Source organism: Eucalyptus grandis, chromosome 2, assembly GCF_016545825.1.
Source record: "Eucalyptus grandis isolate ANBG69807.140 chromosome 2, ASM1654582v1, whole genome shotgun sequence".
Classification (NCBI taxonomy): domain Eukaryota; kingdom Viridiplantae; phylum Streptophyta; class Magnoliopsida; order Myrtales; family Myrtaceae; genus Eucalyptus; species Eucalyptus grandis.
Window position 1 is genome coordinate 30450355 of NC_052613.1, and position 24964 is coordinate 30475318.

A 24964-nucleotide genomic window follows, 5' to 3' on the forward strand; every position below is an offset into this window, starting at 1 on the left:
TAGTGGATGAAGATTTAAGCATTCCATAAATAAAGTTTGAAGTTTATTGAACCAAATTGTTGAGCCAAAGCACAATACAATCATTGAAATCCACCATGAATTTTATCGTTGCCCCCTGTGGTATCCAATTTTTATTCCCCTATGTAGCATTTATTTGTCGTGAAAAGGTATTCTTATTCTATGTACAAATGATTTTACGTTGGCTGCATATGAGATAAAATCTATGATAGTTTAGTGTACTTTTGGCAATTGATATCATGAGGCATTGTGTTAGAGTGCAAGTAACTATCATGTAGCTAAGATGCATTTATTTTGCGAAAAATTAGCAAATTTCAAAGATTTAAAGTTTTGATTGTTGATAAAAAAAATTTAAAAATAGATTTCATTTGTAATATCAAATTTGAAATTGAAAGCCCAAAATTATTAATTTGAGAGAAGTGGCGTCCCATATTAGAATGTCTCATCTAAATTTAGCATTATAGAGTCACACGTCATCGTGTGAAAAAAAAAAAGATCCCAATTGATTTTGCCTATTAACAATTAGATGAGTTTTACCAAGCAAATTATTTGAGTTCTGCTAGTTAACAAGTAAATGAGTTTATTGAACAAAATTGTTACATTTAAGGGTATAGAATAAATATTAAAAAAGCAAAAACAAAAAAGGAGAGAAAGAAGATCTAAATTTTTGCCTTTTTCCCCCACCTTAATTTATTCTATAACAAAAACAAAATAGTTAAACTGGAAAAAAAAAAAAAAAAAAAAAAAAAAAGAAAAGGTGTCTAGACAGTTTATGGTCAATTTATCTTCCTCCTTGTGCACGAGTCAACATGCCCCTCCTCTCAAGGACCACAACCAGGTCAACATCATCAGGAAAAGAGCTGATCAGCTTCATCTGCATCTTCCTCAGGCCACTGGCGAAGTCCATGGCCTCGTCCATGGCCCTCCAAGCGCCTCCTCCAGCTCCTCATTAGCCAGGTAGAACGAGCACACCTGGCCAAGGAGCTGGTCGTGCCGCTCTTGGGACCTCGCCACCCTTTCCTCTGCGCGCTCAAGTGCCTCGGACACGACCCGCAGCTTCTCGACCGTGCGGCATTGCTTCTGCCACCACTTGATGCTGGGCACGCAGAGGATGAACAACGCCGAGAAGCCGATCAAGGCGCAGATGGCACGGCCATAGTCCATTGAAAATTGCTGGGGGGGGTTTCTGTGGTCCAAGATGAAGAGAAGAGGTTCATAGACAGAGAAAGTTAAGACAATGTCGGGTCTGAATAAGATTCTTTGCCTTTAGTGGGAGCAATCACCTACTTGTAGGAAACTAACTCCTTTAGCTTCCTCTATGGGAAATTATGTTGGTACAGGTTTTTTTTTCTCTCCTGATGGATATTGCAGTAACATCATGAGTCTGAAACCAGTATTGCTCTTTTTGCAATTTCAGATGCACATTCAGAGATTATTTCCAGATTTTCTTTTTGCCAGGATCTGGAAATTGGCAATTTTGAGCACTTGGTTGATGGCTGACCACTTGAATCATCTCTATCCTTAAGTCCAGTAGCTCAACTAGGATAGCTACTTACTGATGGACATATGAAAAGGCAATGCATCTCAAATGTTCCTAGACTAGCCTAGGACAAAGAATGATGATCTCCTACTGTTTTCCATACTGTCTACTGGAAAAGAATCCTAACGAAACAAAGAACCTGGCGAGATGAAACCAAAACAAAACGAGAGGAAACGACCAAAAGCTTGTAGAGAATAAGAATTCCATGCCCAGCGTCCAACTCTTTTCGACAACTTGGTGTCGGATGCTTTGTCCTCAGAGCAACGTGAGGTTATCCTGCTCTTGTCGAGGGCTTTAAATATTTCGTGTTCCACTTGACAGAGTTATAATATATAGACTTCAAATCAAATTGGGAATCGAGAAATTATGGATGACCATCGATTGTTCTCCCCATTCCTTTCAGAAACTTGTGTTCCGTAGTATTGTCACTCTTCCAAATTTGGTTCATTCGCAAGCCTAAATTGGTACCGCAATGTTTTCATTTTTGGGTGTGCTAACATTGAATATTATTTATCATAAAAGGGTATAAAAGGTTTGAAGTTAATAAATGCCAATCTGAACGGTACAAAACTTTACGCACACTGAGAAAATTTGTGTTACAATCCGAATTCCTAGTGAATGCACTTATACATCACACTAAAACCCAATATAAACATGCTTATTATAATTATAAAAATAATACCTTGACGTTCCGTTAGCACCCGACGGCGGGTACGGCGCCACGTGGCGCTGCGGTCGGGTGGGGTCAGCATCGACGTGCGTCAGCGTTTTTCCGAGAGGTTATGTAAGCGCACCTGGACCTGCCAGCGGACACAAGCCTGAGCCGTTCATAGCACCGATGCCGTGATACCTTTAAGTTACTTAATATTTTCTCCACCGATGCCGTGATCCCTTTAGGTACCCTATATTTTCGCTATAAATATGCTCCTGCGGACTCGACAACCGCATCTGCAGCAGAGCAAGATAGGCACCTCCTCGAAACGAAGAAGAAGAAGAAGAAGAAGAAGAAGAAGAAGAAGGAGGAAATAAATTGACTATTAACAGCTTTTGCGCGTCCATTGTCATTTCGCGTGGTACGAGATCTCTTCGCGTCCGGCTCCTTTCTTCTTCCTCGATCTCTTCAGGGTCCGCCGGAGCTCTGTTCATCGGCCGGCAGAGAGGTTAGCTTCCACTTGGGTCGTTGGTTCCGAATCTTTAATACCATACAACACTTTAATCCGGTGCAAACATCGAGATGGTGAGGTGGGGTCCAAGGGCCTCGTGGGGACGAAGGGATGGCAAGTAACTATCAGTCACGCGGACATGGCCAGCATCGGCGGACGCGGACCTCGACCATGTCTTGCTTTGGTTTCTTGCCCAAGCCGACTAACGGTTCTTCTCCATCTTCTTCGAGAAGGTTTTCGAGCGGCGGGCATGGAGTGCAGGCGCCTGGAGGTGACGGTGATGTCCGCCGAGGACCTCAAGGACGCCAACGTCTTCGGCAAGATGGACCCCTACGTCGCCGTCTCCTTCTCCGGCGTCGCCAACAAGCGCCAGAAGAGCAAGCAGTGCACCCCCGTGCACAAGGACGGCGGCACCAGCCCCCGCTGGGGCCACTCGCTCTCCTTTACTGTCGACGAGGCCGCCGCCCGCGCGGGCCGCCTGAAGCTCAAGTTCAAGATCAAGGCCGAGAAGACCCTCGGCAGCGATAAGGAGGTCGGCAGGGTCAAGGTGACGGTGAAGGAGCTCCTCGAGCAGGACGGGAAGCCCAAGGTCACGAGCTACAGCCTGAGGCTGCCGTCCGGGAAGACGAAGGGGGTCCTGGAGTTTGCCTACAAGTTTGGCGAGCGGTTCACCGTGGCGGCGCCGCCCCCGCCGGTCGTGGCTTATCCGCCCACCTCGAGCTCGGCCGCAGGGTACCCGCCGCCGCCAATGCACTGGGCGGGGCCCTACCCTCCGCCGGCGGGATACGGATATCCACCGCAGGGGTATCCGCCGAATGCCGCGCCCGGGTACGGCTACCCGCCCCAGGGATACGCGCCTCCGCCGCCGGGGTACGTGTATCCCCCGGCGGTATACGGTTACCCACCGGCCGCGTACCGGCAGAAGCCTCCCAAGAAGAGCGAGGGGAACTCCTGGCTGGGGCTGGGGTGCGGGCTGCTTCCCCGGCTTGTGATCGGAGACATAATATCGGACGCGTCGGAGGCCGCCACGTACGACGCTGGGCTCGATGATTCTCTCGTGTGAAATTGCTTCTTTGCTTCCTCGGTCAATGTTCGATCAGCTTTCGAAATAAAGAGGATGTGCCCTAGATGAAAAATGGCGGATACGTTTTATCCCATCTTATGTTCCGTAAATGTGTAGGACGAGATAAAGCGGATGTAGCTCGGATGAAATTGAATGGCAAAGTTGAAATGTTTATAATTGAATCGGTAAAATAATAATTAGATGTGGACAATTTTCCGCCTTAGCTAACATTAAGCATCCATCAACAATCAACTGACAAAAGTATTATTTCCTCTTAGAAATACCACTTATACTTGGCTAAAGAAAGAAAAATGACCCTCCTCAAAGCTAGCATTGGAAAAAACAAATAAAACCTAACCGATAAAAATATACATTAATAGAGACATAAAATGGAGTTTCTTGATCCCATAATTTTTTTTAAGGTGATATTTTAGATATTTGCGTCATGTTATTTGATTTTTTTTCCTAATATTTATTTAATTAGGTTTTTAGATAACCAATATTATCTCATGATTTAGTTAATAATCATTAATCAGTCACTTTTTTTATTGGTTATCTACTCAACAAACAGTTGATAGATAACGTATTTGATTTTCGGGATTTCAGTGCACTAGTTTATCTCAATTCAATTCAAAGCAATTTAATTTTTTTCTAAACTAGAGTTGAAATTCACATGGGATCAAGCATAGATAATTATGAAAAGGAAAAAGAGGCATAATTGACTTTTCTGGAAATTTCCAAAAGTGTCAAAGTAAAAAGAGAGTGCCTTTAGGTCACGTCATATTTATTCTTAAGATTAATATTACGAAAAAACCCAAAATCAATATGCCAATGACACATTTATTCAAAATTAATTTTTAAATCACCAAAAACCTCATATTAATATATTTCGGATTTATCCTTGTCGTGATTTATCCTCCCGCAATCGGGTACGAACGCCTAAGGAGGCTAATTCTATTAAATTTTCCCAAGTCCGATTCGACTTAATAGTTTGAGTTTTTTGTAAATTAATTTTAAACGGAGTCGCCACTAATCGGTTTGGGGTGGGTGATTAGAAAAACCCTAAGCGAAGTATCGAGAGAAATACTCGCTCGCGCAACTAGAGAAATTAGGATGGACTTGATTACACTAGTTAATCAAAATGCCCTTTGGCCCTAATCTTGTTTAAGCCCTAAGGCTTTTGGATTTTTGAGGGATTTTTCCATACATTTTTTAGAGGAAAAACATTTTTGAGTCTTTTCTCATTTTTGGACATAAAAGGATTTTTGGATTTTTTTTTTTTTTTGAAGAATACAAGTCTTTTTGGCTTTTTCTGAATTTTTGGCTTTTTCATGAATTTTTGATTTTTGGCGTTTTTTGGAAAATATGAAATATTTTTATTTTTATTTTCGGAAAATAAAATATTGAAACATTTTTTTAAAATATTTTGAAAATAAATTATTTTTTATTTTTCTCGATTTTTTAGAAAATAAAACATTTTTCAACAATTTTTAATATTTTTCGATTTTCTGGAAATTAAAACATTTTTTTAAATATTTTTTTGAAAATAAAATACTTTTGATTTTTTTTTGAAAATAAAATATTTTTTTTTTTCCGCGGTTGGGTCCGACCCGGCCGGCGACCCTCATGGCGGCTTTCGCAACGGGCCCGACTCGGATTTTTCTTTTCTTTTTTTTTTTTTTTAATCAAAAACGACGCCGTGGCCGGGCGTTTAGGGACGCCCGGCCCCGCCCGATGGCCGTTCCGCGAGCTCTCGCGAACCCTACCCGAGCCCGGATCCGATCGCGACCCGGTCTTCCGCCGCGCCCCGCAGGTCGTGGAATCCCTACCCGATTCCGATCCGGTCCGAGCAACCTGGGGTCGCGACCCGGAAAATCGGGAACCCTAGGGTTCCCGAATCGCGGCGCGAGGCACGGTGGGGACGATGGGGCCGACGACGATGGCGGCGGCACCTGACGGCGGCGGCGGCCGCGGACTACGGCGAGCCTGGGGGCCTCGGCGGCAACGGCGGCGTGGCGTAGCACTCGCTCGTGGCGATGGCGTCCGGATGGTGGTGGCCGGGGCTCGGTTTCCCGAGCGCCTCGCCGTGGCTTCGCAGGTGGGGCACGACAACAAGCCGTCGAAGCAACGGCGTCCGAGGTGAACGATCGGCACGGTCGCGGCAACAACCAAAAAACTCGACGTAGGACCCTCCTCGGCCTTAATTTCTCCTCACTGGCGGATCCGAGCCTCCACCGGGCCGGATCGAAAGTCACTCGCCCGCCCTCCCAGAAGAACAAAAAAAGCTCGCCACGAAAAAAATTTAGAAAAACTCCGGTCGAAAGTGTTTCGCCGGTTTTGTGTTTCGAGCTTTCGGCGAGGCTCGCTCAGCATTAATGGCGCCCGCGATTTTGTGCCCTACACTCCTTAGGCGCCCCCTTTGCGCGCTGTCGCCGCCACCGCGCGTGAGATGCAAGCGACCGAGAAGAAGAAGATAGGAGGAAGAAGAAGAGAGAAAAAAAAGGGCCAAGGGTGAAGGAAAATGGGCCACATGGGCCACGGAGGGGGAAGAGGAAGGGAAAAGAAAAAAGGGGCTTTTGCTTTTTTTTTTTTTATTAATTATCTTATTTATCCGAAATAAACTTAATAAAATAAAATTATCCTAATTAAAATTGAGGTGTCAACAATCCTCCATTAATTTCTATTAAATTTTACAATCGAATTAGTGAGTTGGCCACAATTGATGGGTTTACCCATTTGGAGATTTGTCCATTTGTTAGCATGTACTATTTTGGAATTTTTTATGGTATTAATTTAATTAACGGAAACAAATAGGGAGTAAATTTATCCCTCAATTGGAGCCATGCCGTCGCCTTGGCTGTTGACAAGGCCACGGCCCATGTCGGCGGCCTTGCCCTCAAGTTCAAGATCACCCTCAGGCGACAATGAAGTCAGCAGGGCGATATGCCTATCAGGGAGCCTCGGGGCTGGCGAACAGGAAGTTCAGCACGACCCCGGCTTTGTTCTTGTTATATGCCTATCAGGGAGTTGCTCAATATGAAATGCTCCAGATAATCATCTTAGATGGAGCATCACCGCATCGGGGACCTCGACAATGGAACATGTGGTGGTAGCAAGGAGCTGGCTTGAAGGGCCGCCCACGCGCCGCCACCGCCGCCAGGGACAAGGGCTGCAGGCGATCTGGTGTTTTCCAGCGATGGAATGGTGGGTAAAATTACAGAAGTCGAGGGGGAGGGTCTTCGTGCATTTCCGATAACGAAAACCATAAAGCAGGTTCTTTCTAAGAGCATAAGAACCAGACCAAATACGATGCTAACTGAGATAAGCAGATTCCAACGACCAAAAGCCACACTCAGTTTGCAATTTGCCGATGATTCCGAAGCAGAACAACGATGATCAAACCATGAATGCACCTTTGCTATATATCTAATTACATTAGTTGAGCTTCTTCCCAACCCATGCAAAAAGCCCCAACACGTTCCCATTCTTAACAAGAGAATTAGCATAAATTCTAAATCCCGCTCCCTTGATATCTCACGTTGCATCCAACGCATGCTGTCTTCCGAGAGTTCAGTTCTTGAGCCCTGACCGTTTTAAGTCCTTAGACCGTAGTTGGTGGTGGAAAGTAGATCTGCTTATCGCCGGAAGGCGTGATCCTTTGACCGAGTTTTCAAATATCCAGAAAGCCAGTCATGGTAGAGATGCGAATACAATAGCGACTCAATTGCTAAAGCCCAGAGGAATAAAGCCTTGCCTAAAACTTGGCTGAATCAAAACCTCACAAGTCACAAGCACTATGGGATCAAAGGCTCGCTACCATACTTTTTCGGTTCGTCACTCCATTGAAAGATATGGAATACTTTCAAAATGGTATACTTTTACGATAGCTTTTCACAGGTTAAAGACCCGAAGGAGTTTCACAGACGAGAAAGAGGCTCCAGAACAGAGCATTCACATCATCTTCAAAAGCCGCCGGGGCTCCCTCCAGAGGGGGGAGTGGTTGTAAATAAGGCAGAGACCACAAAGCAAAAAATCAAAAGTAAAACAGGCGTAATGGATGAGATCTTTTATTACCATAGATACAGAAATTAAGAAAACTCCCTGAACCACCCCCATTTATATATACAGTCCGCCCAAGCAGCCATCAAATTTATCCCTATAGCCCTCCATTTTCAGATCAAGTATTTACAACTTACTGAGTAACCTTCCCGTGCCATATATGTCATATAGGTAGAGCATTTTCGACAATATACACACTAATGTCAAAAGAAATGTACACAGCTTCACCTCACAAAGTTCCATCGGGTTTCAGAAAGTTATAGCATTGAGCTGAGTCATCTCTCCACCAGTCATCATTGTCAAATTGGCATCGATAAAGCTGCATCACCCAAGCCTAAATTGGTACCGCAATGTTTTCATTTTTTGGTGTGTTAACATTGAAATATTATTTATCATAAAAGGGTATAAAAGGTTTGAAGTTAATAAATGTCAATCTAAACGGTACAAAACTCTACACACACTGAGAAAATTTGTGTTACAATCCTAATTCCTAGTGAATGCACTTACAGATCACACACAAGGAACACAGGCAAAGAGCATGAAATCTCAATTTGATCTATCTGAAAGGAGAGAGAGGGTTGGAACTGTTAGGGACTTTGAGACATCTCAGCTCTTTGCACACATGATCCAACATCCCCAAGAAGTCCCTTACGATCACAAATATGCGAAGTGGGTTGGCCTCTTCTTTGCTCACATTTCCATGGAAGTACTCTGTGATCTCCCTGACATGCAAAAGCACTCTGTCATCATCTTCCTTCAGCTCCTTCATGCTCTCCTCCGAATAGCTTATGAACGATCTCATCGAGTGGATGAATTTCTCACCCTTTTCGTCCGTGCCCAAGTCGTTATTCACTAGCCTTTTCAGCTTAGCCAACCCATCTGATAAGTTCGAGAGCGAGGTCACGAGCACATCCAGATCGATTGTGACCGTCCTCTTTGCATTGTATAGCTCGGTGCTTAACCCAGCCACGAGATCGAGCCCCATTCTTCGATAGTCCTCTTCCTTCTCTTTGGCAGTTCGGTTCTTGCTCTTCTGATCAATCTTTCCCGTGATGCTATCCGAGACTCGAATTCCTTCTGAACGAACCATTTCTTGGACAACAAAGTGGAGTAAGGTAGTCTTGCCATCTGTTCCTTTGACGTCAGCAAGTTTGAGCAGAGCGTCGAGCTTGAATGCCTCGGCACCTCCTCGGATTGTTCCGACATTCATCCTGTTTCCTGTCTTGAGCACTGCCTCAAGCAGTTTCAAGAAAAGCCTACTTGATCTGAGCTCCTTGCAGGCCTCCTAAAATTCAAAAAAGAAGGAACTTCAATTAGTATGAAGATTTTAGTCACACTTTGCGAATCATCAGTGTGTCGAGATTTAAATTATTTTTACATCTAGCATTAAGAAGGAATTTTTAAGATGGGCAGTTTCATCATCAAAAGTCTCTTTATAGAGCATGGCTTCCACACGTTGGAATGCAAATGGAATGCTAAGCAATGACTTGATGAACTTTTCTGCCGAACCCAGTTCGTCTGTGTCTCCCTTGTAGACGTTAAGCTTACCCTCTTCTTCTTTGGTTACCATCTAAACTAAAGGAGAGTAAATTTGTCACTATATTGATCTTATTTTTGATAGTGTAAAAATTTATTTAAAATAAATTTATCACAAATTTATCAGTTTGAGATTTTTTGTAATATTAATTCTAAGAAAAAATATGACATCACCCAAAGGCACTTTCTTTTTACTTTGACGCTCTTTTTGAAATTTCCAGAAAAGTCAATTATGCCTCAATTTTCTCTTCATAATTATATTTTCAACTCCACTTTAGAAAAATTAAAATCGCTTCCAATTGAATTGAGATAAACTAGTGCACTTATATCCCAAATATCAAATACGTTATCTATCAACCGTTTGCTAATCGGATAACTAATAAAAAAAAACTAGTTATCTACTAAATCATGAGATAACATTCGTTATCTAAAACCTAATTAAATAAATATTAGAAAAATAAAAGCAAATAACATGACCCCAATTTCTAAAATATCACCTTAAAACATATCAAAAAATGATGGGCTCAAGAAACTGCATGTTATGTCTCTCTATTCACGTATATTTTTATTGGTTAGTTTTTTTTTTCCAGTGCTTGCTTTGAATAGGGTCATTTTCCAGTGGTATTTCTAAGACAAAATTATACATTTGTTAATTGATTGTTGATGGATGGTTGATGTTAGCTAACATGGAAAATTGTCCAACAAATAAAAAAATCTATTATATCTTTATCAAACCATTCAATTTTATCATTTCATTCAATATTGTTAACTAAAATCTTAAACCGTCTCGCGTTTTGCCAATATAATCCATTCACATTCGACCAAATTTTAAACCATCTTAATTGCCTCAGCTTCGTTCGCAGGCCTATCCTGCCATTGCTTTGACTTGGACCTGAAATAGCCGCCTCGTGATCGCCCTTCACCACGACCAGAACTTCCCAACGTCATGACTAGTTGCCATTGCCGGAGAGGCGGCTGCACAAGGAGGGGAGGAGTTGGTCGTGGAGCAAACCTGGTTCTCCTCGCTTGTTGCTTCTCGAGAAATCCCATTAGACTCTATCCCGCCCTCTCCCTAAGTTTTTTCATCCTAGGTACATCCCTTTATCTCGTCCTAGACCAGTAGGACCAAACACAGGATGGGACATAACATACTTTATCTTTTACCGGGGCTCCATCCTCTTTATCCTGTTCTGGATAGTTACCAAACACACAACGTGATAAAACATATCATATCCTGCCTTTTAGCTAAAAAAGCATTTGATCGATGCAACATGATTGCTCGAAGGAGCTGGCAAGCACCAGCAGTCCTCGTCCTCGTCCTCGGTCCACCACCACATGCTCGAAGCAGTCGCAGTCCTCAGTCCTCGACAGCCGTGCCTTCTGCTTGCTTTACCCCCACACATGCTTAAAGCATCCACCAGTCCCCATCGGCCCACACTCTACGACCCACTCTCCCACTCGCTCGTGGCCCATCACCGCCCCCTTGTCCTCTACGAAGTCCCCCCAGTCGAGGTCGCCGAAGCGGTGATGCTCGATCTAGATGGATCGAAACCGGGATCGTAAAGATCGGTCACGTTCGCATCCCCAAATTTCCCATCTCTCCCGTGACGTATTTTTCGTTAAACCGCATATCATTATATTGGCGAGATTACCAACTTTATGATCCGATTCATGGCCATGACCCATGAGTTACGAAAACAAAACAACCGAGAGGAAAAGAGCCAAAAAAATAAAAGGTCAGATTGTTATTTTAGTCCATGAAATAAACGCGTATACTTCATTTACATCTCGATAACTCAAGACACGAAACATAACGTAAATAGGCAAAAGATGGAAGACGGAATAACAAGGAAAAAAACTCGCTTTTACATATCGAAAGCGTCATCGAAGCCGGCGTCGTACGCGGCGGCGTCCGACACGTCCGATACCATGTCCCCGATCAGCAGCCCGCCGAGCAACCCGCCCGCCAGCCCCAGCCCGAAGTTCCCGCCGCCGCTCTTCTTGGGAGGCTTCTGCTGGTACGCGGCCGGCGGGTACCCGTATCCCGCCGGGGGATGCCCGTACCCCGGCGGCGGAGGCGCGTATCCCTGGGGCGGGTAGCCGTACCCGGGCGCGGCGTTCGGCGGATACCCCTGCTGCGGATACCCGTATCCCGCCGGCGGAGGGTACGGCCCCGCCCCGTGCATTGGCGGCGGCGGGTACCCTGCGGACGAGCCCGAGGCGGCCGGATAAGCCATGATCGGCTCGTCCGCCTTCTTGGCGGCCGGCGGGGGCAGCGCCGCCACGGTGAACCGTTCACCGAACTTGTAGGAAAACTCCAGGAACCCCTTGGTCTTCCCGGACGGCAGCCTCAGGCTATAGCTGGTCACCTTGGCGTCCCGTCGCCGCCCTCGCCGCCCTGCTCGAGGAGCTCCGTGACCGGCACCTCGACCCTGCCGACCTCCTTGTCGCCGCCGAGCGTCTTCTCGGCCTTGATCTTGAACTTGAGCTTGAGGTGGCCCGCGCGGGCAGCGGCCTCGTCGACGGTGAAGGAGAGCGGGTGGCCCCAGCGGGGGCTGGTGCCGCCGTCCTTGTGGACGGGGTGCGCTGCTTGCTCTTCTGGCGCTTGTCGGCGACGCCGGAGAGGGAGACGGCGACGTAGGGGTCCATCTTGCCGAAGACGTTGGCGTCCTTGAGGTCCTTGGCGGACATCACCGTCACGTCCAGGCGCCTGCACTCCATGTCCGCCGCTCTAAAACTTTCTTGGGAGAAGAAGATAAAGAAGATGATGGCGAGAACCGAAGGATTTGCAGAGAGATTTTTGACGTGTTCTGCGGAACGAGGGGGTGGTGGTGGTTATCAAGGGGAATTTATAGCGGTGCAGCGGAAACGTCGTCGCATCTTCGGGATTTATTTATTTATTTTATTTACTTTATTGCTTTTTAGGTAACCATTTATTTGATTTGATTTATTTGGATTTTGGACGCGGGGACGTAAGGCGTGTTTCCTTTTTGGGGGTTTTACGCGTTTATACGCGGTCAACGCGTCGTACTGACTAAATTTAATCTATACGCGCAGAGGACGAAGTTTCCTATTTTCTGCGAATAAGATTTTGCTATTTTTTTTCTGCCTTCTTCACAAAAACTTTGCGAGATATAATTCTGACGATTTTGTGTCATTTTTTTTTCAGGAAAAAGAATTTGAAGTACGCGTTTTTCTTTTTTCTATCCAATGATTATAAATGAAATCGTACAATTTTTTGTCATTGGCATTGATCGTCTCAAATTTGACATGGTATCGGAATACGGCTTGGTTCCAAATCTTTTTAAAAGAGGGCGACGATGGATATGATGTTCCGTAGAGTTTTTCAAGTATTAAATTAGGCAATTTATTTTGCAAATTTCCGCGTTATGAAACACGAAGTTGGAAAGTGTCTACATCTCAACGTGTGTCGTGTGAGTAGAATATTCGGTTTTGTCGTTAATATAGTAAATGATTTTTTAATAATTTGCCGGGAATATCGGCAAAAAGAAAAATAAAAAGAACGATGGAAATGAAAAGAGGAGGTCAGAAAGCGCGGTGGGCTGGATGGACGATGCGCGTACATTCCGCCTTTTTTTTTCTCTCTCCTTATCGCATAAGAATAAAGGCGATCGAGACGTGCCAGTGACCCAAAAGAAAAAAAATGACGAGCTATTTATGACGTCACACCCAAAAGCAATCTCTCTCCTTGCTTCATCGCGGTTCTGGAAATTCCCAGAAAAAGTCAATTACTGCTTCTTCCTTTTTTCTTTTTTTTTTAAAATTATCTGCGCTTTTTCGCGTATGATAAATTCAACTCCAGTTTGAAAGGGTTTAAAATCAACCTTTAATTGAATAGGGATATAGATAAATCAGTGCCACTTATCCCAAATTTCAAATCTGCCATCTATTAAACCGTTGGCTCATCAGATAACTAATGAAAAAGTAAGTAATTATACTCCTAAAACATAGTGTTCTAATTAAATAAATATCGAGGAGAAAATAACGCGAACCCAATTCCCAATTTCTTAAATATTAGCTAAAACAAAATGGATAAAAAAAGGGAAAAAAAAACTCCAATTTTGGACATTCAAGGCCCCCGCATTGATGGTTTTTGATTGTGCTTGCTTTGAATAAAAGGAAAATTAGGGTTGAATTCCTTTCTTCAAGTCAAAGTTAAGTAATATTTCTGTTTCAAATGATTCTCTATCTCTCTTTATGGATATGTTAGGTTTATTGTATAGATAATGCCGTATGTGAAATCAATCACAATGCGTGAAAAAAGTTATGATCCAATAACGTATTTTAGCATGGTTTATTAGATTAGAGCCGCACTGCTAACCGGTGCCAGACTTTATTCCGGAGTCCCGATGAAGATTAGTTGCCTTTTGGGAGCTCTTTAGCTGGGCATTGGAAGCCTCCTTTATTCCAAATTCCAAGCGATGATCGATACCTCGCCGCTATTTCAATTGCTAGCTGACATGTTCTCCAATCAATTCGATGATCAAATGAAAGTTGGCTTAGTTGATAAACTTCTTCGGAAAAATTAATAATACATGAGGAAATTAATCAACATATTACATGAAAAGAGAAGTCGAACTTTGTTTATCAAGGTATAATTCACTCCTTGTGTTGAATAATTCTACACCAATTGCATCCTTAATTATGTTAATATACCTCGATGACTCACCGATCTCATGTCGATGATGCTTAGTGACCTTTAGCCACGCCTCGAATTCTGAACAAAGAAAGATTGCGACGAAGCAAAGTGCTTGGCCGGCCTCGGCAGCAAAGTAACGGCCGGCCCTGCCTTCCAATTTGCTCACTGCATCCTTCTTGAATGCGCATGGGAAGGGAACTCCACGATGCCACAGGCCTCGGGCAGGTCGTCTCGATGCTAGCCCGGATGGCCAGGTTTCCTCTTGATAAAGAATAAGATGAACGATGTACCGACACCGTGTTCATCTTTGATGAGTTGGAACTCGCATGGCAATATGATCCTTCCCTGGAGGTAGACTTGATCAGCATTCAGCAAGAAACATTCAGTCGGTCGATATGAGAAAGTTCAATAATTAAACAGAACCAAATTCAATGCTAAGATGCCTCATAGCTATAACATTTCTCACTTAATATACTCAATAATAGCTAATGAGGCAACGACAACCTATACTCTCTCGCTCTGTTCACATTACGTAGCCCTGACTCAAGCCAAATTTAGCCAAAAAAACTAAATCTACAACAAATTCATGCAAAAATCTTAGGCATCACCTTTTTATTCTCTTCATATAAAGAACAGGGTCATAAATGGGCGAAAAAGAAGAAGAAAATCTTTGGTAAAACCCGTCGACGTTGTGGAGGACTCAAAAGTTTCAGACACCATCGAGTTTCAGGCTTGGAGGTGTTCCGGTGATCCAAGTCCACATTCCGCCGGAGTTCTGCTTCTGCTTTGCCATTAACGCGGCTTGTTCAGAAGCGGCCTCCTGTCGTTGGAGGAGTTCGAGCTCCTTCTGCAACGTCTCCATCATTTGCAGCTTCTGCTTTAATTCTGCCACATCGACCTGCCGGAACATATCGAGCGCTACGTAAGTGAATGACACAGTAGCCTTATGAATTTCGACTGTAAATCAAAAAGCCTATTTTGCATGCAACAATCCATGACTCCGATCAGCTTTAAAGCCTGTCTCAGTGTCAATGCGGAGTTCAGCCTACAAGGTGAAAAACAAATCCCATTCCACACCCCGTCCTGCAATGCCTGTTCTGCATTCGGGGTCAATTTATCTCTATAAAGAAGCACAGTTAACACAAACTGGGGAATTCTTGGGAACCATTGCGATGGACAAGGCGAAGTGCAACCGCATTCGGATATTATAATAAATGTACAGCAGAGCCATCGAATCGCTTGTCAGAACTTTGCTATTAGTTCTAGAGCTGAGAAGAACTAATCTGAGTGCGGAACAAGGGAAGTGGAGTTTCTAAGAACCGGCAAGTACCTCAAGTTTGACAGCTCGACTGCTCTGCGGCAAGCTGACCCCGCACGGACTGAAGCTCCTGCATGTGCAGTTGAAATATGTTAAGCCCTGTAGACCTTCTATTTTCAAGGCAGAGGGGATTCTTAAACATTAAACCTGAGGATTCTTGTAGATGTTTGAGTTGGTAGACAGAGCCTGTCATATCTCGGCCGTGATTGAAACGTACAAAGCAAGTCGTACCTTGTATAGATCGGTGTTGCGAGTCTCGGCTTCTGAGATTTCTTGCCTTAATTGAAGAGACAACTTCTCCTTGTTGAGTGAAGATTCTAATTCTTCTTTCTCCGCCTTGAGGGTTGCCAAAAGATGTTCTGCAGTTCCCCATTTCTTGATTTCTGTCCAGAATATAAATGAGTAACACGAATAAATACAAAAGGGCAGAATGCATTGCTTAAGAACAAAGCAACAAACTTGGAAATCCAAGGGAAAAAAAAGTGCGCATTGTAAAAATTCTCAATAGATCAGAAGGTACTGGACCTCTACATATCTTAAGATATAAATTCCTATCACAGAATTATTTCAAATCAAAAGGATATCATACACGTATAAGAATTTATCGAGGATACAGATCAAGTGTACAATCAATAACTTAAACAACTTGACAAACTTGGAAATCAAAGGGCCAAAAAGATGCACATATAGGACATCTGAATGCATCAGAATGCAGTCAACCTCTCATGCCTTAGAAAGCAAATATCTTGAGTCACTTTAAATAACAAGGATTTCCTACATGTAGAAGAGCTTATCAGGCATTTGATCAAATAGGATTGACATCACCCATACATAAATATAATAGACAGATTAGTATGATGCGCTGTCACATGCTCGGTTTACAATTAAAACCTGCTAGCTTATATGATACTAACAAAAACACAATATAAAGATGAAATTTTATATAAAAGAGATAGTCAACATCAAGTACCCTGGGATCTTTCTCAATATTGTCCACAACAAAGTCTCTTCTTCCATCTGGGACCGCTTCAACCTCCGACTCCAAGTCTCTGGTAGCATTTGTTGCATTGTGCGCAGCGGAAACACTATCAGGCAAAGGACTTTCGATTGCTTTTACTGGTAATGTAGGTTTGTGGCTTGGTTTAAGAACATTAACCTGAAAAACTAATCTCGTTAAAATGAAAGAGGAAAATCCACATCAAACACATAAAACGCATAAGATATGACAAACCTCATTGTTGTAACGCCCATTATATTCTCCAAAAGATACAATGACATCTTCACCATTATAGGTGCTCACAACCAAACTCAAACCCTGTCGTCAAAGAGCCAGACAATGATTTCATTATTGAAGTGCTAAAGACTTTTTCTTTTGGTCAAAGAAAGTGCTAAAAACTTAAAAATATGTATATCCCAAGAATTCCAGAAGAAAAAGTACGCTAGTCGTCTTCGGTAAGCAAACATATAACCACCCAGACGATGAAAAAAAGTCAGGGGAGTGAAATGTACCTCACTAGCAACTGGAACGCGACCTTCAACAGTGGTCACAACAGACCAAACGAATGTAGACATGTTCAGGACAATGGTTTCTGATACCCCTGCAAAAAGTTTATTGAAAGAGGTAAAAGTCCAGACAAGAATGAAGCATACAAAAGCAAATAATACCAGCATCGGGAATGCTCTCAAACAAGCAAATATAATTTCTAATGCGACAGATTTAGTAAAAAGAATTAGTACTCATGTCCTTAGACTAGAAAGTTTGTTAATGTACTGTTTTGCTGCAGCAAACGAGTTACTTCATGCAGGGTGTGTCGTCAATCTTTTCTCAAAATTGAAAAGTTCTTGTGTCGCCTAAAGACCTCCATGTAACAATCCACATGCACTATGACCTAAGGCATGAGCGTATCTTCAATGAAATTGTTGCACGATATGATTGGTAACCTAATTCTCTTCATCCAAACACTGTCCACCGTGGAAGCGCACTCTCTAAATTTTCCTAATCTCGAACAACCAAGTCCTGATCTCATACGCAATTATCAGGCCTATTCTCTATTCCTTCAACCTATGAAAAAAGGAAATCTGCGGCACCATTTTACTTGAAACATCAGTACCAGAAGTTACGTAATCAACAAAAGTGTTGCAGATTCTCACCACTCTTACTGTCACCACCGCCAACTATAAACCAATTTTCTCCAATAGTTACACCAGCATGTCCTACCGTTGGCGCAGGTATATCACCTTGCTGGGTGGGTCTTGACCATTCCATCTAGTAAAACCCCAATGCTTAACATTAGAAGATATATTCTAACATGAAGCAAGATGCCGTCTAGACTGAAAGAAGTAATCTTATGGTTTGCAAATCAAGGACATGTAGATCGTTAAAACAAGTAGCGTGTGAATCCCCCACCGAAAATGAAGAGATAACGCTCTGCATGTACTGCAACAGCATGATCAGAACATGGAGAAGGAGGAACACCCCTGTGTCCATTATATTCAGTCAAAATTTATGTAAACTTAAAAGCTGCTTTCGAAGCTAATGCTACGTGAATATCGGGAAGTTTCAATATTTCAATTAACAATATGACTACACTAATCTAGTCAGGAAAAAAGAATTGTTTGCAAGTAAGTTTGTACAATTGGATGCAAAGCTGGTCCATGAAGACAATCACTGGATCCTTTTACATGACCTTCAGAATATAAGCAACATATGCAAAGAGGCCCACTAGGAGCAGCGAGAAAAATAATTTAAATGTCTGTGGAGGCAGATAGATAAAATCTCATCGCTCCCACAGACACACTCAAGAGTAAAGTTTCTCATCAAATCAGCTGAATAAAATAATCAACTTACGCATCATCAAATTCATCCCGAGTCATTGTTTCAAGATCAAGTATATGAAGATCATTTAACGGAGATCTTTTTGCATCTTGCCTGCCAAATATCACTAAGCTAGTGCCAACCAGAGGTACCGATTGACCTCCCAGGGATGCCTGAAAATGATTGTTTTGGATGTGAGACAACACCAGCAATAGGAACAAAAAGGCATGAAACATAACAAAATAGACACAGAAGTAACCTTCAAATTGTCACTCACAATAGAGGAAACATAAAGCCAAAAAGATGACGTGTTGCGTAATGCTTTTGCGCATGAGATGAGACACTGATAAAAAAAAGGATATTCATACCGGTTGTTTCCCGTAAGTCTTCAAGATTGACCAAGTATTAGTTTGTAGATCAAATGCTCTCATTGTCAACCAGAGAGTAGGTAATTTTATTAAGAAGAGAGAGAAAGAACTAAGAAAAGGTAACTCCAAGATTACGTCAGAAAGTAAACATCATCATGCACTGATTATCCCAATGGTCATTAACAGAAAAACAAGCAGGGCAGGAGGCAATACCCAGTTTACCCTGGAGTGTGGATCAATCTGCTATGTGTAAGGAAAAAGAAAATCGGTATATTACTGGTCCCAGCATGATAAGGTTGGGAAGGCCTCAATTGAATGCATAGAGTTGGAACAAGATATGTTCATTTGGTCATCTTCTCCACAATATGGTCTAATATGCAGATGCTTAGGTTATATGGGTCATATTCCATGCTAAGTAGAAATGCTTTGAGATGTCATCTAATAAAGTAAGAAACACATACTTTGAAAGTATGAGTCTAGTTGCTATAATGGAACATTGTGAACACTGATTCTAGGGATCCAAATTGCTACAGTACCACAAAACCCAATTTTGTGTTCCAAATCACGGGATGCTGAGGGACTAGTATACTACAAAGTCAGAGATATGTACTTCTTTCCAATTTACCAAAATGAATTAAATTTGATACTTGAAGAAAACTGTGTATGGATGTAAATATATTAAAAAAAATATAAAAAAAAAAAAAAAAAAAAAAAAATAATAAAGATAAAAAATAAAAATAAAAAAATTATTTTTTTCATTTTTTTTTATTTTTTTTATTTTTATTTTTTAAATTTTTTTATATTTTTAAATTTTTTTTTTTTTTTGTTTTTATTTTAAACATATAATAAATTTTTATTATTTAATATTAATTTTCTTATATTTTATTTATATATTTTTATTTTTTTTCTCGCCATTTTTTTCTTTTATTTTTTTATTTTTTATTTTTTATTTTTTTGTCTTTTTTTATTTATTTTTTTTTTTTTTTTTGACCCAATTTTTTCGGGGTGTGAACCACCTAGGTTTGGCTAATGGATTGTTAAGCTTAACTCCTGCCTCCCAAGCCCATACCAAGTCGCGATTTTCGGTTCAAGTTCTTAACATGCAAATTTTTTTAATTTGGAGTCGCCACTAATCTATTTTTGGTGGATCGATTAAAAACCCAAGTAAAGTAATAGGAGTTTTACTTTACTCCTACGAACCAGAGATTTGTGAGTCAGGGGACTTGGATTTACTTTAGATTTCTCTAATGCCATTTCGGTACCATTCTTTTAATTTCAAAAATGTTTTTTGTAGGCAGCTTGAATTGATTTTAAATTCTAACATGTGAGGTGACCAATGTGCGGGTGCGCAAAACCACCAATTTAACACTCAAGAAAGCAAATGAATAAATTGCGGGACTTACCTCATAAAGCAACGAAAGCATCTACGTTGTTAGTTTAGAATTCACATCGCGTGATCTAAATATGATTTCTAATTAACACGCAATTTTTGTTTTGTTTTCACTTAATTAATGAAAATCATGCAATATGCAATGCATGCCACTAATTTAACATGAAATGATATGACATGGCAACATGACTTAGCTATATGACCTAAGCAATATGACATAACTAAGCATGTAGTCTATCCTAAGCATGAGATGATTTATTCTAAATAATTTTTTTTATTTCCCATGAGATTTGAAATTAAAAAAATGCAACACTTAAATATGCAATCTAAATTAATCTAATGACCTAATTCTAATGACGGGCAATTTCTAATTAGAAATAAACCTAACAATAATCACTAAATGACGTGCATTTCATGGACCTAGTTCTGTATGACGTGCACATGATTTTTCTATTCTAAAAATGCAATCTGTCCTAGAAATTGCAACTAATTTATCCTAAGACAAATTTTATGAAATTTCAAATGATCTAGCTAGATTAAGATTCTATCTAATTTAGACTAGGGATTAAGTCATATTAAATCCTAATTTAAACTAAGATATTGTCTTAACCTAGCAAGCTCTAACCTAAGATGCAAAAATCAATATAAACTTAATATGCAATTTTATCCTAATATGTCATGACGTGCCAAGGATGCCTTAATTCTACATGACGTATGCATGATGATTTTTTTTTTTTGTGTTTTTGTTTTATTAATTTCGAAACTAATAATTGTCAAATAATTAAACATGCAATCCGAGTTAAAAATCTAACAACCTAAATTGATTGATTTGATTTTTGATTTCTTTGCTTTTTTTTAAATTCCTATTCTAAATATGCAAACCTTAAACCTACACTTTTTGGATTTTTTTTACGAAAACAAAATTAACTTAAATGGCATGACAGCAAATCAGAGCAAGATTGATATCCAAATTGACGAACCATATCCCGCGCATGAGACCGGGTTGGCAAATTTTAAAATAAAATCGCGAATCATATCTCGAGCGTGAGATCGGATTGACGATTTTTCCGTGCGATTGCGAGTCGTATTTCGAGCGTGAAATCGGACTATCAATCATATGCGTTGCGAAATTAAGAAGATTTCCTAATTTAGAAGGCTACTCGAGATTTCACATATCTTAGCATATCGGAAATTTCCATCATGGGCATCAACGAATTTATCGAGATAAGGAAACGGAATTTTCGAAAATCAAAATAGATAAGATTTTTACCTAATTCGAATATTGGCTTCCGAATTCCGATCCTCAAACGCTACTCACGACCCGCGACCAAGGTTGGCCAGCGGTGTACTGAGTCACGAGACCGAAGTCTGTTCTCTATTCTTCCACTAAAAATATCTCCACACGTCTAAATTCTTCATGAGCTCCTGGCCTAAAATTAATCTTCTGCGGCAACTTTATCCTCCTTTCAGAACACGTGAGACGCCACGGTTTTGTTGCTGGACATAGACAAAGACACCGGTAAACCTGCAAAAACAGAGAATAGTAATTCGCGGGGCTTGGCTCAGCAATTTGTGGCGCTGCTGGCGTGGTCATTGGACTCGACAGCAAGGGCGATCGGAGTCACGGATGCTGCAGCGATGGCGTCACGAAGGACTCAAGTGAGGCAATGGAACTATGTCGGCAAGGGTGGCATCCGACTTGCGGGATTCGTGGGGGTCTTGGACGCTCTGTTGCGGCGGTCACGTGAAGACGATGCAACAAAGATGGAGTCAAGGTTTTACGGGCAGCATCGTGGAGAGAGAATATTTCGTTCTCTCTCTAGTGCGTGTCGTTGATTCTTGCGGATTCTCCTTCAAGGCTTCTTCAATGTATAGACGTCTAACCTGCAGAAGAAGGATTCTCCAGTTTTTATCTCTCACGTGTTTCCCACTCACGTCCCCTCTCTGCACCTCTTCAGAATTTCAAACAATCCCCTTTTGACTCTTTTTTGGCTGCTCCTCCGAAGACCCCCGACGAATGAACCCCAAACCAAAAGGAAAAATCTCCTCTTCTTATGTTCAAATTTCTGACCTAAAAAAAAAAGAGAAGAACCCTGGGAAAACTTTTCTTTTGATTTTGACCTAAAACTCGAGAAAAGCCCCTGTGTATTTTTTTTTGTGTGGCCTCGTACACGGTTGCTTTTATAGGGGTGAGAGATAAGCTTTCGATTTTCCCTTCAAATCTACATCGCGATACATTTTCACCAACCGATCACTATTGATAAAAATTTAAGATTACGATAAATATTTTCTCGAAATCCAAATCTCACAAAGATAATATCGCAATATCGCAATATACTTTTTTTACCCATCTGCCCTATCTAAAAAAGATTCATATCTCGAAAAAATTTTAAAATATTATATTCCCTTGAGATAATTTTTTATTATTAAAAACGCAGGCTTGGGCCAACGCTCGCTTCGTGGGCACGATCCATCTAATTCGAACTCATTCGCCATAGGTCCAAAATATGCAAATAACAAAATAAATGCAATCTAAATCTAGCTATGCAATTAATATTTTTTTCAGGGATAAAAATTAACCCCTAATTTTTTATGCAATAAATGACTAAATAGATCGCCAAAATTTAGGTGTCAACAATTGCATAATGTCTTTTAAACAGTAATTGTATCTCAAAGTTGTGCTAGCCTGGTACTATCCTTTATGACCATGAAACAAGATACGTACAAATCTAGACTCTAAGGGCGCGTTTGGCTGCACTGTTTGTTCCCAGGAACAGAAATTTCTGTTTTTTGTTCACAGGGAACAAAAAGGAACGTAAAACGCGTTTGTGTGCGTTTTTCCTTTTGTTCTTTTGTTCCCAGGAATAAAAGGAAACGAAACAAGAAACACAAATTTTGTGTTTCTTGTTTCGAAACACTTTTGAGAAACACATTTTTTTCTTTTTTCTTTTTTTCTCTTATTTTCTTGTTCTTTTTCTTTTGGCCGGCGGCCTCGCCCACCACGGCGAGGCTCGCCGTCCCCGGCGAGGCCGAGGCTCGCCGTAGGCCGGGCGAGGGTCGGCCTCGCGCCGGCCAGGCGAACTCGATCTCGCCCGGATCGGGCGAGGCCGAGCTCGCCCGGCGGCCGGCGAGCCTCGGCCTTGCCGGGCGGTGGCCGGCGAGGCCGCGCCGCCCGCCGATGGCGAGCTCGGCCTCGCGGATCAAGGCGAGGCCGACCTCGCGCCGGCACAGGCGAGCTCGATCTCGCCCGGATCCGGCGAGGTCGAGCTCGCCCGGCGGCCGGCAAGCCTCGGCCTCGCCGGATCCGGGCGAGTTGGCGTCGCAGCGGTGGCCGGCGAGGCCGCGCCTCGCCCGCCGGCCAGGCGAGCTCGGCCTCGCCGGATCAAGCGAGCTTGGCCTCGCCGAATCAAGGCGAGGCCGACCCTCGCGGCCGGTCGCCGGCCAAAAGAAGAAAAAAAGAAAAATGAAAAAGAAAAAAAGAAAAAAGAAAAGAAAGAAAAAATAGAAAATAAAAGAAATAAAAAAATTATCCAAATTTACCAAACATATTTCTGTTTATTTTTATTCCGAACAAGTTTACCAAACGCGTTGTTTTGTTCAAAAATTGTTCCCGAATGTAAAACACTTTTTTATTTTTGTTCCCGGAACAATTTTTAAAGAAACACAACCAAACGCGCCCTAATAGGCACAATGTTTCATTCGAGATTCACATGAGAATGATATTGGCAATCTGGAAAACACTACAAGTTCCAGTTTATCAGAATTTCAATAATTTCATGCGATAGAAACTGAATAGGGTTTGGCTAATAGATTACTAAGTCTAAACTCAGCTCGAGCTTTCCCAAGCTCATACCAATTCGCGACTTATGTTCAAATTCTTAACATTCAATTGATGTTTCAATTAAGAATCGCCACTAATCTATTTTCGATAAATCGATTAAAAACCTTTAACAGGAGATTTACTTGACTTTTATGAACTAGAGATTTGTGAGTTCGGAGACTTGATTACGTTAAATTGCTCTAACGCCCTTTTAGTACCTTTCTCTTTTATTTTGAAAAAAAAAAAAATTATGTGAGGTGACCATGCGGGTGTGCAAATCACCAATTTAACACCCATATAAATTGCAAAACTTACCTCATAACAACGAAAGCATTTACAGTGTTATATCAGAATTCACATCGACAATTTTAGATATGATTTCTAATTAACATGCAATTTCTTTTTTTGTTCTCACTCATTTATAAATTGTAGAACTTATCTTGTAACAACGAAAACATCTGCGAGTATTATATCGAATTCACATCGATAATCTTAGATATGATTTCTAATTAACATGCAATTTTTTTTTCACTTGTTTAATGAGAATCATGCTTTATATGCTACTAATTTAACATGAAAAGATATGACATTGCAATATGACCTAATTATATGACATAAATAAAATGCAGTCTATCTTAAAGAATGAAATTGATTAATTCTAAGACAATTTTTTTTTTTTGTATTTTCCATAAAATTCGAAATTAGAAAAATGCAAAAATTATCTACCTAGATTAAGATGTCATCCAATTTATATTGGGAATTAAGTTAGGTCAAATTCTAATTTAAACTAAGATATTATCTTAATTTAGCAATCTCTAACCTAATGTGCAATCTAAAAAAAAAAAAAAATTCAATCTAAACTTAAAATGAAACATGAAATTTTATCATAATATGTAATGACGTACAAAGAATGCTCTAATTTTAGATGACATATGTATGATGATTTTTGGTATTTTTTTTTATAAAATTCAAAATTTAAAATTGTCAAATAATTAAACATGCAACCTAAGTAAAAACTAGCATCCTAAATTGATTGATTTCTTTTGATTTTTATTTTTCCAAAAATTCGAAATAAATAAATTTCCTATTCTAAATATACAAGATAACCGAAGACCAAGAATATTCTAAAACGAACCTAATCTATCTAACATTTTTTATTTTTTACGAAAACAAAGTCGACTCAAATGGAAAATGAAGACAAGATAATATTGATA

General features: G+C 41.2%; 2 protein-coding genes, 1 non-coding gene and 1 pseudogene across 3 annotated transcripts; 1 reads left to right on the forward strand and 3 right to left on the reverse strand.

The window, feature by feature from the left end:
* The first annotated feature begins 2525 nt into the window (after positions 1-2525).
* LOC120289855 (protein SRC2-like) lies at positions 2526-3863 on the forward strand. Its single transcript, XM_039305235.1, has one exon. It carries the CDS (start codon positions 2861-2863, stop codon positions 3782-3784), a length of 924 nt encoding a protein of 307 aa, XP_039161169.1. The 5' UTR covers positions 2526-2860; the 3' UTR covers positions 3785-3863.
* Positions 3864-8246: 4383 nt separating this feature from the next.
* On the reverse strand, positions 8247-9413 carry LOC108956943 (formin-like protein 11). Its single transcript, XM_018867057.2, has 2 exons — positions 9222-9413; positions 8247-9128 (listed from the first exon to the last, which is right to left on the reverse strand). Exons 1-2 carry the CDS (start codon positions 9411-9413, stop codon positions 8400-8402), a joined length of 921 nt encoding a protein of 306 aa, XP_018722602.2. The 3' UTR covers positions 8247-8399.
* A 1692-nt stretch (positions 9414-11105) lies between these two features.
* LOC104430339 lies at positions 11106-12195 on the reverse strand. Its single transcript, XR_005548026.1, has one exon. It is a non-coding gene; the product is annotated as a protein SRC2 (transcript).
* A 2367-nt stretch (positions 12196-14562) lies between these two features.
* Positions 14563-18419, reverse strand: LOC104430340 (annotated as a pseudogene).
* Between the last annotated feature and the right edge of the window lie 6545 nt (positions 18420-24964).